At 52.0% G+C, this 18185-nt stretch overlaps 1 protein-coding gene across 2 annotated transcripts in view; it reads right to left on the bottom strand.

The window, feature by feature from the left end:
* Positions 11545-18185, bottom strand: part of SUSD4 (sushi domain containing 4) — a 134711-nt gene continuing 128070 nt past the window's right edge. For both annotated transcript variants that reach the window (XM_018060193.1, XM_018060192.1), the window contains exons 7-9: positions 17690-17834; positions 14039-14421; positions 11545-12997 (exon numbers count right to left, since the gene is read on the bottom strand). In XM_018060193.1, the coding sequence (XP_017915682.1) occupies positions 12969-12997; positions 14039-14421; positions 17690-17834 (557 nt within the window). In that variant the 3' untranslated portion in view covers positions 11545-12968. The remainder of the gene's footprint in view (positions 12998-14038; positions 14422-17689; positions 17835-18185) is intronic.

The raw sequence follows: 18185 nt of genomic DNA on the forward strand, positions 1-18185 counted from the left end.
AGAGGGCTCTCTGTGCTTGTTGAATGGCTGTCTGAGGGAAGGAAGGGCTGAAGGAGTGGAAGGAGGGTGATAAGAAGCCTGGGGCTCCTGGCACAGGCGTTCTGCCCTGTCCACCATCTCTGGGCTACCTGGGCAGACTCCAGGGGTTGCAGATCCTCCTGGGGTTCCTCCTTTGGGCACCACATCCCATGGCCTCTGCCCCAGAGAGCAAGGAGAGAGCTTGATCGTGTTGACGCTTCTACAGAAAGTCAGCAGCCCAGGGAGGCCCTGGCGTTCCTGGGCAAAGATCTGGAAGCGGTCCACTGTGCCCGTCAGTGGTCATGGTGCCCATCTCTGCCCCTGTTTGAACCAGGAGCAGCATCACCTGGTCTGGTTTGGGCTGTATCTTTCACTGCGAGAGGTCCTGGGTGCACGGTGGGCCTGGCGGGAGGAGGGAGGCTGTCCCCGCAGAGCTGGCATCAGAGTTGTCTGAGGGCAAAGAAGTGAACCCATGTCCTAAAAACACTGGCATGGACAAGTTAGAACTTCTCAAACCAGGGTTATGCCAACCAGAGGTTACCCTGTCTTACCCAACAGCTGCAGCTTCCAGTGTTTGCTCTGTGCCAGGCGTTGTTCTAAGCAATCTAGGTCATCATGGTATTTAATCCTGACAACAGACTACAAAGTACGTGCTGTTATCAGCCTTTCTAACAGTTCTAAAAACCTGCCACTTTTCAGGTGACAGATCTGAGGCTTCGATGTCAAAATATTGCCTGACTTTGCTTCTGTAACTGACAGAGTTGAAATGTAAACTCAGGTCTGTTGGCTTTCGATGCCCAGGCGTTTAAGAAGCAGACAGCATTGCCCAGATAGGGAAAGAGCTCTTCTTGGGATGGTACGTGTAAGTGACAGAGGCAGGTCTTCTGGTTGCACCACGTGATGCCTTTTGGTCCGTGAACAGTCAACTAAAGATATGGTAGCAATGGGTACCAGGTAACAGTGCAGAGGAGCCCCAGGCTGGGTGGGGATGGGGCAGGCACAGCAAAGGCCAGAGGGGCAGTTCAGGCCATGGGAAAGTTCTCAAGTTTACTTACACGTTGGTTTTATTAGGCTTTTAAAAAATTTTTATTATTTAGGCTTATTATTACAATGTGCTCAGTCGTGTCCAACTCTTTGCGACCCCATGGACCATAGCCTGTCAGGCTCCTCTGTCCATGGGATTTCCCCACCAAGAATACTGGGGTGGCTGCCATGCCTTCCTGCACGGGGTCTTCCTCATCCTGGGATCGAACCCACGTCTCTTGTGTCACTTGCTTTGCAGGTGGGTTCTTTACCTGCTGAATCACCGGGGGAGCCCTCAGTTTAGGCCTATAGAATGATTTACCTACATACCCCAGAATTGTTGGGAGAACTCAGTGAGATAGTGGACATAGAAGTACTGTGAAAATCTGATAACTCTACAAATATTAGCTCTTATTATCACTTTATTATCAGAGGCTGGCAGTCCTAACATCTGGGACTTAAGGAGACTGATAAAATGACAGAGGGGGGAAGGGGTCGAAGAAGCCCCCCAGACACCTGGCTAACTCTCAGAGAGTCTTGGGCAGGGGAGCCCAGAGTCTTTTGACCCTCTTGAAGAAGAAAAAAAAAGCAAAACTACAAATGTGATGCTAATACAAAAATGAATATTTATTTAGAATGAGAAATCACGACAAATGACACATTTCAAAAAGCTGACAACACAAACATCACCAAAACTGAAACACAAATAAGATATTTTATAAATCATTTTTATTGATCATCACTGTCACTCATCTAGAGTACTTTTATCCTACACATTTTGTCTGTATGTTCCTTGATCTCCTCTTCCTGGGATGATAATTGGCATTGTCATTTTCTATAGAGAGAATAAAAAGATAATTCTGCCTTTCCTGTATGCATGGTTGATGTCAATTTGTGTTTATTGTTGGTAGCTTGAAAATGCGCATCTTCTGACTTCCCTGCTGGGTACTGGTGATGCTGCCTCTGAATTATTCTCCACCTGGGCTGCCCTGTGAGCCAGCTCCTGGTGGGGGTGTGCCCTCTGAGAGCCCCAGCCTCTGTCTGCAGCAGCTGCTTCAGCTGGGCCACCTCTTTGTCCAGCTCAACACCCAGCAATCTTGGCTTCTGCTGATCTAGTCCTGGGTGGGGGCAGGGTGGCCAGGATGCCTGGGTCACAGTGGTCTCTGAATGGGAGGATGAGTGGCATCTTATTCTTCCTGGGATCAACATGTATGTGGCCTTGGTGAGGTGCCCTCAAAACAGGTGGGTGCCAGCCTTTAGGGGTAGAGCTGGATGGCAGTCCTGGGACCTTGCTGGGGTGGCGTGGGAGCCCAGCTGGGGCAGTGTGCCCACCTCATCTGGATCCGCCATGGTTTCCTAGCTGCCCAGAGGAAAACGTGTTGGGACCATCAAGGCCTGTATGAGTGCAAGGCTGTGACGTGTGGACTCTGTTGGCCATGGGAAGCCCAACATTGCCATTTCCAGAATAAAAACTCTGAGCCGTCCTTCAGTAAGGATGCCCAACAATTTGCTTAACAGAATGGCATCCATTAGTCAATCAATTGTGTCTGATTCTATGCAACCTCTTGGACTACAGCCTGCCGCGTTCCTCTGTCCTTGGAATTTTCCAGGCAAGGATACTGGAGTGGGTAGCTATTCCCTTCTCCAGGGGATCTTCTGGATCCAAGGGTCAAACCCAAGTCTTCTGCACTGTAGGCAGATTCTTTAACATCTGAACCATCAGGGAAGCCCCTTGCTTAACAGAACTTTGCCCAAATTTGACCTCAGAACCCTTTTACCTAATATCTATTAGCATCCTCAATTTTGGGAAATGTTGCTGTATAGAGACTTTTTCAGAGAAAAGTGAGGGTAGTTCATGTTCAAGACCCTCCAATGGGTCCCACAGCAGCCCCTGCAACTGGTTTCCCCACCAGGAAAGAGATGGGTCTGAGTACATCCTACAATTTCAGTAAAGGGTTGGAACCAGCCCTACACCTCCAGACAATTATCTTTGGGGCGGGGGTGGGGAAGCAAGATCCCCCCCATGCTAGACACACAGTGTGACATCTGAGGGTTATTTGAGGGTTCAGTGCTGTGACGCCTCAATGCCTGAGCACTCAATCAATGAGGCTTTTCTTTATCCTGTTTTCATTATGCCTCTAGATTTCAGTAAGTTCAGGGTCAAGAGAGACTGGTCTCATGGCCTGAGATGCCACAAAGAAGACCCTCCAGAGTGCTGGGTGGGGAAGGGCAGGGGCCCATGGGTGCCAGCGAGGAGTGGCCGGACCTGAAGGATGGAGGCTTGGGGTGGGGATGGGGGTGGGGCTAGAAACAGGAGTGGCAGGAACACACTGGGGCCTGTTGGAAGGTGCGGGGCTGACAGCCTTTGGTTGCTGTTTTAATATTTATTTATTCATTTGGCTGCGTCAGGTCTTAGTTGCGGCGTGAGGTATCTTTAATGTTTGTTGTGGCGTGTGAACTCTCAGTCACGACATGTAGGATCTAGTTCCCTGAGCAGGGGTCGAACCTGGGTCCCCTGCATCAGGAGCGTGGCGTCTTAGCCACCGGATCACCAGGGAAGTCCCTGGGGCTGACCATTTTGATTGCTTTACAGGACAGAAGGAGAAAGAATAGAGTCTTGAGAGCAGCTGCAGGTTCAAGAGTTTACTCAGTGCTGGGTGTCGTTCTAAGCAATCTAGGTCATCATGGTTTTTAATCCTGACGGCAAACTATGAGGTGGGTGCTGTTGGGTGCCTCACTTTCCAGGTGACAGATCTGAGGCTTGAACGTCAAAATCTTGCCTGACTTTGCTTATGTAACTTACAGAACTGAAATGTAAATCCAAGTCTGTTGGCTTTCAACACCCAGGAGTGTAAGCAGCAGACAGCATTGCGCAGCGTCCACTCCAAGCACCCAGGAAGCACAAAGCTGACCCTGTGAAACCGGTGTTAGGAGCCCGTGTGGAACTGCGGAGGTTGGAACAACCCTGAGGCTGGAGATGCCCACCTGAGACAGTGCTTGGTCAAAACAGAGAAGATGGGGCTGGGCCCCCACGGACTTGTGAATTCAGTGTCGATGGTAGACGAGCACAGGGTTCAGTTACTAAATAGATGACTTGTCAGCCCTTAGATACGGAAGTGGCAGTAGATAAAAATCACTGTGAGAGCCGAAGTCAACAGAGAACAAGTTATGCCAGACTGACTTCATTCCTCATTCTGACTTTGCCCTGCCAGCCTGATTCCATCCTTCTTTACGGCTTTGCCCTTCTGATGGTCTTGGGGTGGTGGAGGGGGACCTACCGCTGACGGCTTTCTTTGAGCATCTGCTCCCATTTCTCCCGACATTCATGAGGACACTTCTGGAAAATGAGCTGGATGATACCAGGGTGGGCTGCTTTCTGATGCACTGAAGACCTGAGCCCCAAGAGCCGCCTTTAGCCACGACAAGCTCAGTGGGAGTCTCAGGAGGGAAGTGGAGATGGTTCAGGAAACAAAGAGGAAAATGTCACCACGACCTGACTGAGGAGAAAGCAGACACCATCGAGTGGGCAGGTTTAATTCCATGTCTGGGATATCAGGGCAGGGAGCCAACGGTACTGTCTGGGTGAAACATTAATGGTAACAGCGTCTCTTTGAGTGTGTGCTCCAGGTCAGGCGTGACTTGAATCACTGTACCCGGATTCACTCATTATAACAAGCCTATGAGATAAGTCTTATTATTTTCCATGTTTTACACTTGGGGAAACTGAAGCAGAGAAAGGTCATGATCAGCAGACTGATGAGACTGAGTTAGACTGAGACTATCCTCTACACTGGGGAAGAACAGCTAGTGTGTGCACATAAAGATGACCCTGTGAGCTCCTATCCCCACTCTGGGAAACCTTCCCTGGCCCCGCAGATGGGCTGGGGGCCATGCCACATACTTGTCAGGCTGCACGTCCACCTGCTTTATCATTTCCTGTGTGTATGTGACGTCTCGTGCATTTAGGGACCCTCAGGTGCAGCTCGGTAAGGTTTCAGGGGCCCCCATTAATATTGATGAGGAGGTGGACAGGACTGGAGAACAGAGGGCTGGAAAGAGCTACTAAGCAGGGAGGAAAGAAGGAAGTCCTGGGGCCCTGGCGCCTGAGCGTTGGCAAAGGTCTGCAGGGCACGTGGGCCCCAAACTCAAGGCCAAAAGGATGAGGTGATGTAAGCAAGATGTTGTCATCCCCCAGAATGTGGTCTTGAGGGAAGCTGTGGAACATTCTCTCTGAAGTCTTTGGGTGGCCCGGGGAGGGGACCTGGTGATAGACTCCCTGGTCTCTCACATTCTTCTCCAGCCCACGAGCCAAGAAGTGCCTTTGAAGTTTCTGGTTGTGAAAAGCAGCTGCCTTCCCTGTCCTTTTAAAAGCACAGAGATCTAAAATACATAAAGGAGACTTACTTGCATATTTCTGAGTCTGCTAAAAGAGAAGCTACTCTGCTAAGGCTACATACAGTATGATCCCAACTGTGCGACATTCTGGGAAGGGTAAAACTATGTAGGCAGTGTCAGTAGAAAGATCAACGGCTGCCAAGGGTTCAAGGGAAGGAAGGATGAGCAGGTGGCGCACAGGGGATGCTCAGGGCAGTGAAACTGCTCCGTGTGACACTGTCCGGGAGGACACGAGACATTGTGTATTTGTTCAAATACACAGAATGGGTGACCCCCAAAGTGAACCCTGATGTAAACTATAGATTTTAGTTAACCTGGAATGTGAAGTCAAGTGGGCCTTAGAAAGCATCACTATGAACAAAGCCAGTGGAGGTGATGGAATTCCAGTGGAGCTATTTCAAATCCTGAAAGATGATGCTGTGAAAGTGCTGCACTCAATATGCCAGCAAATTTGGAAAACTCAGCAGGGGCCACAGGACTGGAAAAGGTCAGTTTGCATTCCAATCCCAAAGAAAGGCAACGCCAAAGAATGCTCAAGCTACCGCACGATTGCACTCATCTCACACGCTAGTAAAGTAATGCTTAAAATTCTCCAAGCCAGGCTTCAGCAATATGTGAACCGTGAACTTCAGATGTTCAAGCTAGTTTTAGAAAAGGCAAAGAAACAGAGATCAAATTGCCAACATCCGCTGGCATCCACTGCATCAAAAAAGCAAAAGAGTTCCAGAAAAACATCTACTTCTGCTTTATTGACTATGCCAAAGCCTTTGACTGTGTGGATCACAATAAACTGTGGAAAATTCTGAAAGAGATGGGAATACCAGACCACCTGACCTGCTTCTTGAGAAACCTATATGCAGTTCAGGAAGCAACAGTTAGACCTGGACATGGAACAACAGACAGTTCCAAATAGGAAAAGGAGTACATCAAGGCTGTATATTGTCACTCTGCTTATTTAACTTATATGCAGTGTGTCATGAGAAACGTTGGGCTGGAATAAGCACACGCTGGAATCAAGATTGCCGGGAGAAATATCAATAACCTCAGATATGCAGATGACACCACCCTTATGGCAGAAAGTGAAGAAGAACTAAAGAGCCTCTTGATGAAAGTGAAAGAGGAGAGTAAAAAAGTTGGCTTAAAGCTCAACATTCAGAAAACTGAGATCATGGCATCTGGTCCCATCACTTCATGGGAAATAGATGGGGAAACAGTAGAAACAGTGGCTGACTTTATTTTTCTGGGCTCCAAAATTACTGCAGATGGTGACTGCAGCCATGAAATTAAAAGACGCTTACTCCTTGGAAGGAAAGTTATGACTAACCTAGACAGCATATTCAAAAGCAGAGACATTACTTTGCCAACAAAGGTCCATCTAGTCAAGGCTATGGTTTTTCCAGTAGTCATGTATGGATGTGAGAGTTGGACTATAAAGAAAGCTGAGCGCCGAAGAATTGATGCTTTTGAACTGTGATGTTGGAGAAGACTCTTGAGAGTCCCTTGGACTGCAAGGAGATCCAACCAATCCATCCTAAAGGAGATCAGTCCTGGGTGTTCACTGGAAGGACTGATGTTGAAGTTGAAACTCAAATACTTTGGCCACCTGATGAGAAAAGCTGACTCATTTAAAAAGACCCTGATGCTGAGAAAGATTGAGGGCAGGAGGAGAAGGGGACGACAGAGGATGAGATTTTTGGACGGCATCACCGACTCAATGGACATGGGTTTAGATGGACCCCAGGAGATGGTGATGGACAGGGAGGCCTGGCGTGCTGTGGTTCATGGGGTCGCAAAGAGTCGGACACGACTGAGCGACTGAACTGAACTGAACTGAACTGAAGGTATCAATTGCCGCAGGTGGGGACTTCCCTGGTGGTCCAGTGGTTAACGCTCCCTGCTTCCACTGTACACGGCATGGTCCCATCTCTGGTTGAGAAATTAATATCCCATATGCTGAGTGACACAGCCAAAAACATTGTGGCCAGCATATCACAGTAATGCAGATGTTAATAGCAGCAGAAACTGCCCTGAAAGAGGTGGGATATAGTAACTCTATACTTTCCATTCAACTTTTCTGTAAACCTTTGACAGCTCAAAACAAATAGAGTCTGTTAAAGAAAACACAGATGTCTGTCCACACCAGCAGCATAACCAGGAAATATTGGTGGTACATCCTTGTGAAGTCAGGGGCATCTGAAAACTACGGGGAAGGACAGCCTCGTCACTGCTGGTGACAGATGTAAAAACAGGCACAGCCAACGCGAACCTGGCTCATGTTTGCTTCCTTCCGACCCTCATCCCCGAAGTGCACAAAGGGTGAGCCTGCCTCTTGAAGGGACAATGCTACACAGGTGTAAAGAAATCGTGGGCAACACCAACGTAATAGATTTGTTTGGGCTTTTAGTTGCCTCAAGCCATCATAGCGAGATGGACTCCGTGAAGGCACAGTGGCATCTGCTTCTGGCCAAGGGGTCCAGGCAACCACCATAGAAGGCCATGTTACGGTCGTGTCTCTTGTTTCCTACCTTGACTGCAGAGGAGGCTGCAGAGTTTCTAGAGGGTGGACCCCCTCCTAAGGGGTTGCTGGGTGGGGGAAAGCTCCTGGGCTCCAGGTGCTCCACGGGAGGAGGAGCTGGGAGGCGGTGGGACACTCTAGGTGGGGGAGGGGCGGGAGCGGGCGCTGCTAAGGGTGATCCCGGGATGGGGCTGGGTGACATTTGACTCTGAATTTTTTTTAAAAGTCAGGAAAGAGAATTTCACCCTGTCACAGCTGGAAGGGCTCTTTGAGACCACCAGCACCCTCTTAGGGTGCTGCTGAGGAGCTGAAGGGTGTTACCTGTCCACACCTGCAGCAAGGTGTTACCCTTCCCTCCTCCCCCCGCCAGCCTCTCCTCAAGACCCGGTGGGTAGCGCCTCCATCTGGATTCCAATGTCCTGGACTCCTGGGCATGCCCCACAAAATTGAGCGGGCCTGCAGAAGACTCTCAGACCCGCCCTGCCCCATCTCACTCGACCACTTCCTGCTTCACACCTGCCCTGGCTTCCCACTCCCTGAAGAGAGCCATCATCTGCCTCCTTCACGTGGCACCAGGCTCTGGCGTCTGGTCCTGAGTTACCTCTCCAGCTCCTCACCACCCCCTCGCCTCCAGGCCCCCGAGCACAGACCTCCTCTCCTATTTTCCCACCCTCAGCCCTCCTGTATCTCAGCACAGGCCTGTGCTCCTCTCCCAGCTTCCCTGAGCACTCCTCTCAGCCTGCTCCCAGCCTGAGAGCAGCCTCTGAGAGCCCAGTTCTGGGTCAGGTGTTCGGAGCTCCGGGTTTCTAGCTGCCAGTTTCCCAGCCCTTATTTCCACTGGACTAGAGTGCACAGAAACTGCCTGGCCTGTAGCAGGCTCTGAATAAATATTTATTGACTGAACAGGGTCTATACTCTTTTGAGCTCCAAGAAGACAATATTAATCTCTTTCCCGCAGACTCTAGCCCATTCCCCCTTGTCCCAAGCTCTTTAAGCATCTGCCGGAGTTCAGATTTCTCTATCCCAGGGTCTTGGAGGACCAGGATCCAGGATTTTTAGAGACCCTGAACACATGGGACGAGGTGCTAAACAGGGCAGGTTCGGCTTCCGTGCAGGTAGCTGGGACCTCCTCTGGCCACTTAACAGTGTGCACTGCAGGTTCCCAGGGACTGATTTCTAGTAGTTAAACAGGACCCAGTGAGGCTGCACACTCTGTGTTAAGTTTTATGGTTTCAATGCGACAGTGTTCAGCATCCGCCTTCTCCGACAGGCAAATGCTGCTCCCCGGGGCCCTGTTCTGCCTGCGAGAGAGAGCAGGCATCTTTCCCAAGGACTTTCTTCTCTAGCACTTTGGAGATGCATGGGCATTAACTTTTATGCTTCAAATCCAAAATAGACGATAAAATTAGGGAAGCAGGTTACTGTTAATCTACAGGGCTGCCTGTGGAGGTGATCTGAGTCCTTCAGAGTCCTTGGGGGGAATTTCTGAGGTTGTCCTGCCCTCCCTGAGCAGAACTTGAATGTTCAGAGAGGGCTATGCTGGGAGGGAAGGCAAATGCCCAGAGCATGAACTGACCGCTTCCCCTGGCACAGCAAGCTTAGGTATAGAAACCAGAGAGGGGCTCCTAGTAGGAGGGTCTAGGGGAACAGGGTGGCACATGCTTAGTACACCCACTGGGGGCAGCCCAAACCAGCAAAGTCTGCAAACGGTTTGGAGGGTGGCCGGGCCACGGTGGGTCAGGGTGTCCAGGGATGCACAGAGTGCATCACCCATTGACACCCTCTCTCACTCTGGGTGACAAGTGGGGGGCAGCGGCCATTTGTCAGATGTCTACTGTGTGCTGTGACCTTACACGAGCTGTCACCCTCGCTGCGGCCCAGCAGGAGGGTAGAGGGACACCACCTCTGCGGGAAGAAACTGAGGTAGGGGTGGGGGGCAAGATCTCCTGCAAGTCCACAGACTGTTAGTGGCAGGGGCAGGTTTTGAGGCAGGTGGTGGGTGTGTACCAAAGCCCTTGCTCTCCCAGGACACTACACCTGCTCTTCAGGGCATGCCCTGTGACCTGAGCATCCAAGGAGGAGGGCTGCCTAGCATGGCCAGGTTGGAAGGAGGGAGCAGAGGAGTGGGAGAGGCCCCTGCACCATTCCGCTCCTCACCCACCCTGCAGGCTGGGTGAACCTCTGCATGTCACTCCCCACCAATCACCCAGTTCTGCTGTGTGCTCTGGGGCCAAATGCCTGACCCTGTGCCAGCTGCTGGGATGGGTGTAATTAGGTGGAAAAGGCTCTAAAGAGCCCATGCCAGCCAATCACAACCTTGCAATTAAAAAAAGCTACTTGGAAGTGAAGTGTGAAGGCGTCCTGTGACTTCTACTGGGTGTGCCTATGACAGGAGCCGGTCAGCTGGAAAACTGCTGGCCTGCAGCTCCTTCCAGCATGCACTTGTGTAAATACCACGGGCTGACCCCAGGAACACCCTGGGTTCTATGTCGTGTGCTTCTGTGCTGGGGTAACTCCCTCTGCCAAAGCAGAAAGCACTTTCGGGGGGATGGTTTTCTCCCACACCATCCCTCTGGGCACCAGCTGTCAACATGGCCCAGTTTGTTTTTGTATCTCCTAATTCCCGGGGGGAAGCAGAAGAAAGATGGAGTCCATTCATACCCAGAGGGCGTCTGGGACTTTGACATGAAGAGCCAGAATCATGGCATGCTTAGGGTATCATGAGGATTCTTCCTTGCCACGTTAAGTTCATTATAATGAAAAAACAGTCATAGTAAAGGGTATTTGTGAGTGAGACTCTAATGCGGCAGCCACAAAGGGATGAGGTGGGGGTGGGGGGGGCGGGTGGAACCAGGTCATTTGGTTGGAGGCTGACACTGTTGCTGAGCAGGCATTTTGCCCCTACCAGCCTCTGTGCTTAGAATGATGTGGACACTAACACCTGGACATATGTGGCACCTGAGTGACCTGTCTCCCAGAGGCCGGAGGTGGGGGACTGGAGAGGCAGCCCTGTGCTCAGCTCACGAGCTGTGTGTTGCAGCTCTCTGCTTTGGGAGGAAGAACGTTTTCTGAGAGGAGGCGAGGCCAAGCCTCAGAGACAGCCCCCACCCCCGGCCCTGCCCTGGCTTCTTTGGTGGGAAATAAGCACTTACCTGGTAGTCTCAAGGCACACCCTCAATCGGGAGTGAATGGCAGTGGGGAGGAGACAGTGTGGTGTGAAAGCTGAGACCTAGCCCACAGGGATCCCAGGAAGGCTGCAGACGGTGGGGCTGGTGGTGGTCAGGAGGCTTTCCACAGTGAACTCTCGACTCCCCTCTCGCTCAGCTACCCAAGCCATCAGTGTTTGAGCCAGCCATGTGGAGTTTAAGCATGAAGCTCGTGAAGACCAGCCTCAGTACTAAACAACATTATGATTACCAGACACCTTTACCCAGATGCCCAGCTCACCGTTGATGCTGGGGCAGGCACGCCCGTTGCCTCTCCCTCCTTCAGCCTCTGGTGTGCTGTCTCCAACCCCATTCCCCCAGATCACTGTCATTGCCCCTCCCTGCCCACCCAAATCCACTCCACTATTAAAGTCACGCTTCAAACTGTCATTTTCTTTTTAATTTTTAATCAGTCTGTGTCAAGAAAAAACAGGATTTGATCAAGCTTCCAGTTCTCACCACTCTGTCAGCATAGCAATTTTATGGATTAAAAAAAAAAAAAAAGAGTTTTGTTTGTATTTGTCTGAAACCCAGAGGAGAAAAAGAATCAGCTCCACAGATTAACATGTATTTGAAGAGACATTTCGGGACTCGGGAAATGTGTTTATCGATCATTTTTTAGGAACGACACCCAGTGGGCCCCAGAAGGGTACAGTGGGTGTGCTGGATGGACTGATGGGTGAGGCAGCCAGGGAACCCCCGAAGCAGGAGGGCAGAGCCGTCCATCTTTGGAGCCTGCGGGCTTTGCAGGACAAAATAAAAGGGGTAAAATAATTCAACCTCATACTTTACCTGGAGGAGGACAAATAGAATAGATAGAATTTTCTATTTTGGAAATAGAAAATCTGTTTCCGGATAGAATTTCTGTTTTGGAAAATTAAATCTGGCTGAGTTTGGGAGTGGGGGCAACAACTCTTAATAGTTAAAAGGTGAGGGACTCACAACTGAGATAAACTGTCAAGTGGAAGCTTTTAAAAATGCCGAAACAAAACATTACCTTGGTTACTTCTCCACCATGAGGTGTGTTTGAACACACTCTGACCATGTGTAAAGTCACAAGGTTTAGCCAACGCCGTGGATCCATGTGCTAGATCATGAATACAAATACGATATTTCACCAAAGGACAGCGCGGAAGACAGGAACTCTGCCTTTTGGAGAAATTTCCAGAAAGCAGAGTCTGCCTGAGTCTTTCCTTTCCATTCTCGGTGGAACTGCCACGTCCCGCTTTGATCTTGCCTTGAGTAGGGTTGTCCAGCCAAGAAAGACTGTCCAAGGGACACTCGAGAACCTTCCTTTGTGAGCCTGCAGGGGGCGCTCTGCTGCTCTTCCAGCAGCTCAACACAGACTTCCCGCAGAGGCTGAGCCATCCGAATCTGGAGTCCAGAGACAGTTTGAAGCGGATTTTAGAAGCGATTTAGGTAATGTGACATGCTTTCAGAGGAGGTGGGTAGTACTCGTAAGTCGGTGGGAGGTGGAATTTGGTGGATATATGCGTGGAACCGTCTATCCCATGTTGGGCAGCACGACATGCCCTTGATATCTTCATCCAGGACTGCTCAAGGTTCCCCCTCATCCTTCTGTTCCTCACTGGTCTTGGCAAATCCTCAAGTCTCCTTTTAAAGCACTGCCGCTGCTGTTTGTCAGCCTCGCTCTTGAGTCCGAGATGCACAGTATGAGTCCCTGTCCCCATGTTGTTGATAGATTAGAAAACTTGCTTCATCCCCCCAAGCTCTGTCCTCCAGAGGCCTCACTCCAAGGTACACGGTTCCCATTCCCAAAGGGGTAGCAGAATCATCAGGACTTTTTCCAGTTATGGATCTTCTTCCATTAGAGGGATCTCTGTAAAAAGAGATGGTTATTCAACTGCAAAGAAAGAGATGATTATCATACTAATATACTGAAAAATACTGTGAAGATCTGGAATTGTGAGCCTCAGTAGAAGAGAGTTCCTACTTCCCTGGTAGCTCAGACGGTAAAGAATCTGACTGCAATGCAAGAGACCCAGGTTCGATCCATGGGGTCGCAGAGAGCCAGTCACGACTGAGCAACTCACACACACACAAATCAGTATGAAGAAGATAATGCCAAGTTCCACGTATCAGTTAACAAGCAAATAAGCCAACACCTCTGTACATCATTAGCTGGAAAGCCTCATATCCAGCTCATAAAAATTAAACTGTTAGGCTTCAACTGTGTGTCCTAATGGTAAAGGTTACAAGTTCAAGTAGAGTTCTCTATGGGGAACCAGAAGACCCCTGTGTCTACATAGTTAATGTGACGTACTGCCAATATAAGCTGGAATCAGTGCTTTCATTTGTAAAGCGGTACTGGCACTCCCTCCCCTGGGAAACGAGCCCTATTTAATCTGATGCATTTTTATTATTTTACCATGATCTGCAACCTGCTCTTCCTTGCAGCAGCGAGGAAGTAGTGGTACCTTCCTTCTACTTTACACCTGGTAAACTTAGCCTGTATGTACCCAGAACTTCTCTGGGGTGGGCCCTCGTGCCCAGATGTAGTTCTTCCCTTTTAGCACGCATGTGTTACCTTGATCCTGAGCACCACTTTCAAAAGTCCTGCCTAATTAAGGGAGAGAGAAGAAAAGCATCCTGGATTACACGGATGCTATGAAAATCAAGTTCCACCCACCTAGCCTTTCTACTCTGGATGGCTTGGCACTCTTTTGTGCCTCCTGAAATTTCGGCTGATCACTTGTGAGGTGATGATCCTTCCTTCCAATAACTGGCCTTGCCCACAGCCTCTACGCACAGCATGCAATTTCAGCTGAGAGAGAGGGAAGGTCTGATTTGACTCTGAGCTGGGAGCAGGGTGGGGGGTGGGCTGCGCCAGGGTGGCTTGGACCTCGAGGCTGATGCTTACCATCTGCAATATCGATGCCCGGGCTGGTGGATGCCACCTCCCCCGCCGTGCTGGGAGCTGTGTCAGGGTTGTCGGAAGTGGGGCGGGTGCCCCCTTGGCACGTGGGAGGTGAATATAGACTCTGGAGCAGCTCCGAAGAGCCTGAGATGCTGTCGCAGGTCTCTGACTCCCCTGGGCCCGTGTCTGTGTCCCCTGAGCCGGGGTATGCTGGGGGGCTCTGGTCGTCTACGGGTAAGGGGCAGCCCTGGCCCACAGAGGCCAGGTATCCGGGGCCTAAGGCACTGAAGCCGCCGCTCACAGCCTCGTCATAGGACGGGAGCATGACGGGCACGCCATCCACCACCACGAAGTCGGGGTCGCTGCTGGAACTCCTGGGAGGTCCCCTGTGGAGAGCAAAGTGGTGCCAAGGTGACAGGTCGCCCCAGGAACGAGGCCACAGTGCTCACCCACTGCAGCTGGGGTCCTCAGGGCAGTGGAGCTGGTGGTGCAGGACACGCAGCTGCCCTGCTGGGTCCCCTCCAGCAGATGGTGCATCCACCAGGGCCACACTCCAGACGGGACAGGCTTTTCTTCTCCTCACTGGCCCCTGCCCTCTGCCTCCCTCTTGGCCTTCCCTGCCTTCCTCCGGGCTCCATCGTCTCCTCGTGCTATAAACTCGTGGACAGGGGACTATGTGGCCCATTCCCAAGGTGCCCCTGCAGTGTCCCCTGCAGGAAATGGAATAGTATCATTAAGAGCTTGGGAAAGCGTGGACCTTAGGTGCCCCTGTGAGTTAGCGCTGCACTTAGGATGCTTCCTGTCTGTTTTCTGCTGAGGTCTGAAACTCACTCATTTTCAGTCAAGACAGAGAAGCAACAACAATGGGAAGAAAAAGAAGGAACTCTTTCCAGGTTTGTGGGCTCACAGTCACCTGAACCTAAGCTTCACCATGCTGCCCAGAGTGGGGGTTCCCTTACCCTGCCATGCACTCAGCTCTGGCCTTGTCCTTGGTCTCCAGTCCCCTGCACCTTCCAGACCTCAGGTCTGAGGCCGAAGTCTCAGCTCAGCTGACCTCTCTCTGCTCCTGGGCCCTAGAGGAACTGGGGTGGCTAGTAAGTGGCCAGTGGGACTTGGTTCCTTATCTTCTCTGCTGGGAACTGGTGCTGAGGGATGTGGCCAGAAGGTGAACTATCAGGAAGAAGGACAAGTCAGCTGGGTGGGCAGGCCATGAACTCCTGCATGCCAGCCTCTGCAGGAACTCCTCTGAGGACTAAGAGGCCTGGATGCTGGCGTGTGGGGCAGAGGAACGCATCAGGCTGTCTCTCTTTCTGACACTTGAGGCCACTGGCGTTTTGGAGCATCTTGCTTGGGAGCATGCTAGCAGGGTCCCCTTGTTCCACCACCCTTAAGGCCACACAGAGACAGGGGGAGATTACAAAGCCCATACCCCACACCCAAAGATGGGAGCTGGGAGGCAAGGAAGAGTCTGCTTCAAATCGGGGTTCTCTCCCCTTCCGTGGCCGTTATGAGTGGATCCTGGATCCGCCGAGCTCCCCTACTCCCCAGCCTGCACAGTCTCACGCTGGCCTCTTGTCCCACTTGGGCCTGCCTACCTTTTCAGTCCCTTTCAGCTGCAAGCTGCCCAGGTCAGGAAGACCCTAAGGATGCCTCTGTTCTCCGTTCTCCCCACAACCACAGCTCTCAGCAGGGCACCCATGAGCCGTCAGCTTCTCTCTCGCTGGCCCCAGCCCCACAGACTATCAGCAGCATCTCTTCATAGTCTACGGCTCTGGGCCCAGGAGAAAAACAAGCCAAGACCCCTTCCTGGACCTGCCTGGGAATCTTATGATCAATTTGCATAGCTGAGACCAGTTTCCATACAGCTAGAGAGCAACCTACGAAGGAAATATTCAAGGAATTAAAAACAAAAAGTAGAGTGAGTGTTAGGGATCATTTAAAAAAAATCTTAATATTTACTCTGTATCCTGGGAAGTCGGTTCCCAAGCCTATGTAGAAAAATAGCTCTATAGGCCACATTCAAATACTCCATGTACTACAAATGACAGTATGTAGTTTAGCTTTCTCCTTGTAACCCCTAGGCCTTCTTTAGATAGTCTAATTGCTCAATGATAGAACACGGTCTCTTGGCTCATAAATAATGTGAGGATGGAGAGTGCAGGTGACGGGTTCGAGAGGAAAGAAGGCTCTGGCACTTCAGCAGGGGCTTGGCTGTGGCCCCAGGATGGTGCTCACACACTCTGTGTCCAGCAAGGATGCAGGGGCCCCTACCCCCACCCCCACACCTAGCACAGCTCCGAGGCTGGAATAGTGGGGTGCCTTCAGGTCATGGGGCCCCTGCAGCCAGGGGGGGAGGGTGCAGTGCTCTGTGGAATGAGGCCGTCCTGAGGGCGCGAGGTTGAGGGGAAAGGTGGGATGCTTTCTCCAGCAGCCCTGCTTGCTTCTCTCCCCTGTGCCCGGCTGGGAGTGCAAGCATGGGTTTTCCTGGAGGGCCGAGTGGGAAGTGGTTAGTTCTGGAAGCTGTCTTTGCTGGAACAGTGGTACGCATGCCCCCAGAGGCCAGCCTGTCCCTGTGGGCAGAAACACACACCCTTGGCTGAAGCCTGAGGTCCCTGTGTGAGAAGACTCTGACGTGGGCACAGGAATCCATGGGGATATGTGATGCCTTTGTGAATCAGGGAGCCCTGGCTAACATCCTGTGATGTTCGGTGCCCGCCTCCCTTCTCCTTATGTTCACAAGCTCATCCGGGTGCTTCCTAAAGGACTTCTTTCAGGAACAGTGATCTGCCAACAGCAGTGCTGGGTGGCTCTTGGTTTTGCAGGGCGCTGGCATGCTTGGTTCGGGACAAGTGGCCGGCACCAGAGGAGAAGGGCCACAGCCGCCCCGGGCACTGAGAGGACCAGACCTGCCTCTGAGGGACTTTGATAGACTCCTCTTGGTGATAACGGGAGCGAGGATGAAGACACTGAGCCCAGCTCACTGGTGCAGCCGAGGAGGATGGAGACCCACCCCAGCCCCACTCCACCCCTGCCCTCAGGTCCCACTCCGAAAGCTCAGATCCCACCTGGAGGCAGAAGTGCACCAGCCCTGCTCTGGCCCCCAAAACAGAGCCTTTCTCCTTCCTGAGACTTGCTGAGGTTTTGCACACCAGTTTGGAAACTCTGCTGGGTCACGCACCTTGGACCTCGTTCCTAATTAGTTCTGTGTATTTCTTATCCTCCTTCGTGGCCTGGAAGCTCTAAGGTACATAACTCGAGAGCCACAGGCACATAGTGGGCAATGGGGGTGCCCCTAGGGGTGGGGAGGTGTGGGGCGTGCATCTCCAACTCTGCTCCCCTTCTCTGCACCCTATACAAGGCCCGCCTTGAGAATGTCTAGCCAGGGAAAGAGGGAGATAGGGGTTCATGGTTGCGGGGGGCGGGGAGGGGGGGAGAGGGAGGGAGGGAGGCGGAAAGAGGGAAATGAGTCTGTCTCCACCTTGCAGAAAGACCCCAAAACCTCGCAGGAAAGCATGCTGGCTTCCTCCCCCTACTCCCCTCAGAAGCTGGGCTCTGCATCCCTTGAGGCTGACCATCCTTTCTCTCTGCTGCTCCAGGCGGCTGAGCTGCGCCCGGCCTGGGTGGCTGTGGGCTGCCCAGGGCTGCGGCACTGACCTGGGAGGAAAGTGGGCCTTGAACTTGGTCTGGAACATTCTGGCCAGGATGACGAGCAGCAGCGCCAGCAGCACGCTGGTCGCTGTGAACGCCACGATCTTCCATGTGGTCAGAAGGGTCTCATGGGTGCTGGGCCACGTTTGCTCTGCCGGGAGAGAGAACACAGCGGCTGTGAGGCTGCCGGGCTGTGCTGGTGCTGGGGTGCCCACGCACTGATGGCTGGGTGGGCCCCCTCTCCTCCATGGGTTCACATGAGCATTGGTGGGCCTCCACGTGTGCTGTGTGAGCGAATGCTTCCCCCATGTGCCACATCCAGGGGGAAGGTGTGCAGCCATCACCCCAGCTTGGGGCAGGTGGCCATGGCTATGCCTGGAAAACACTGGGGTGAGCAGGCAGGACCGGGGCAGGCAGGAGACAGTGGTGTGCTGGTGCCCAGGTCTTCACCATGGGGTCCCCACCCTGATGCTCTGAGGCCAGTGGTGAGGATGGTTTCCTA

This window comes from Capra hircus, chromosome 16 (genome assembly GCF_001704415.2).
Source record: "Capra hircus breed San Clemente chromosome 16, ASM170441v1, whole genome shotgun sequence".
Taxonomy (NCBI): Eukaryota; Metazoa; Chordata; class Mammalia; order Artiodactyla; family Bovidae; genus Capra; species Capra hircus.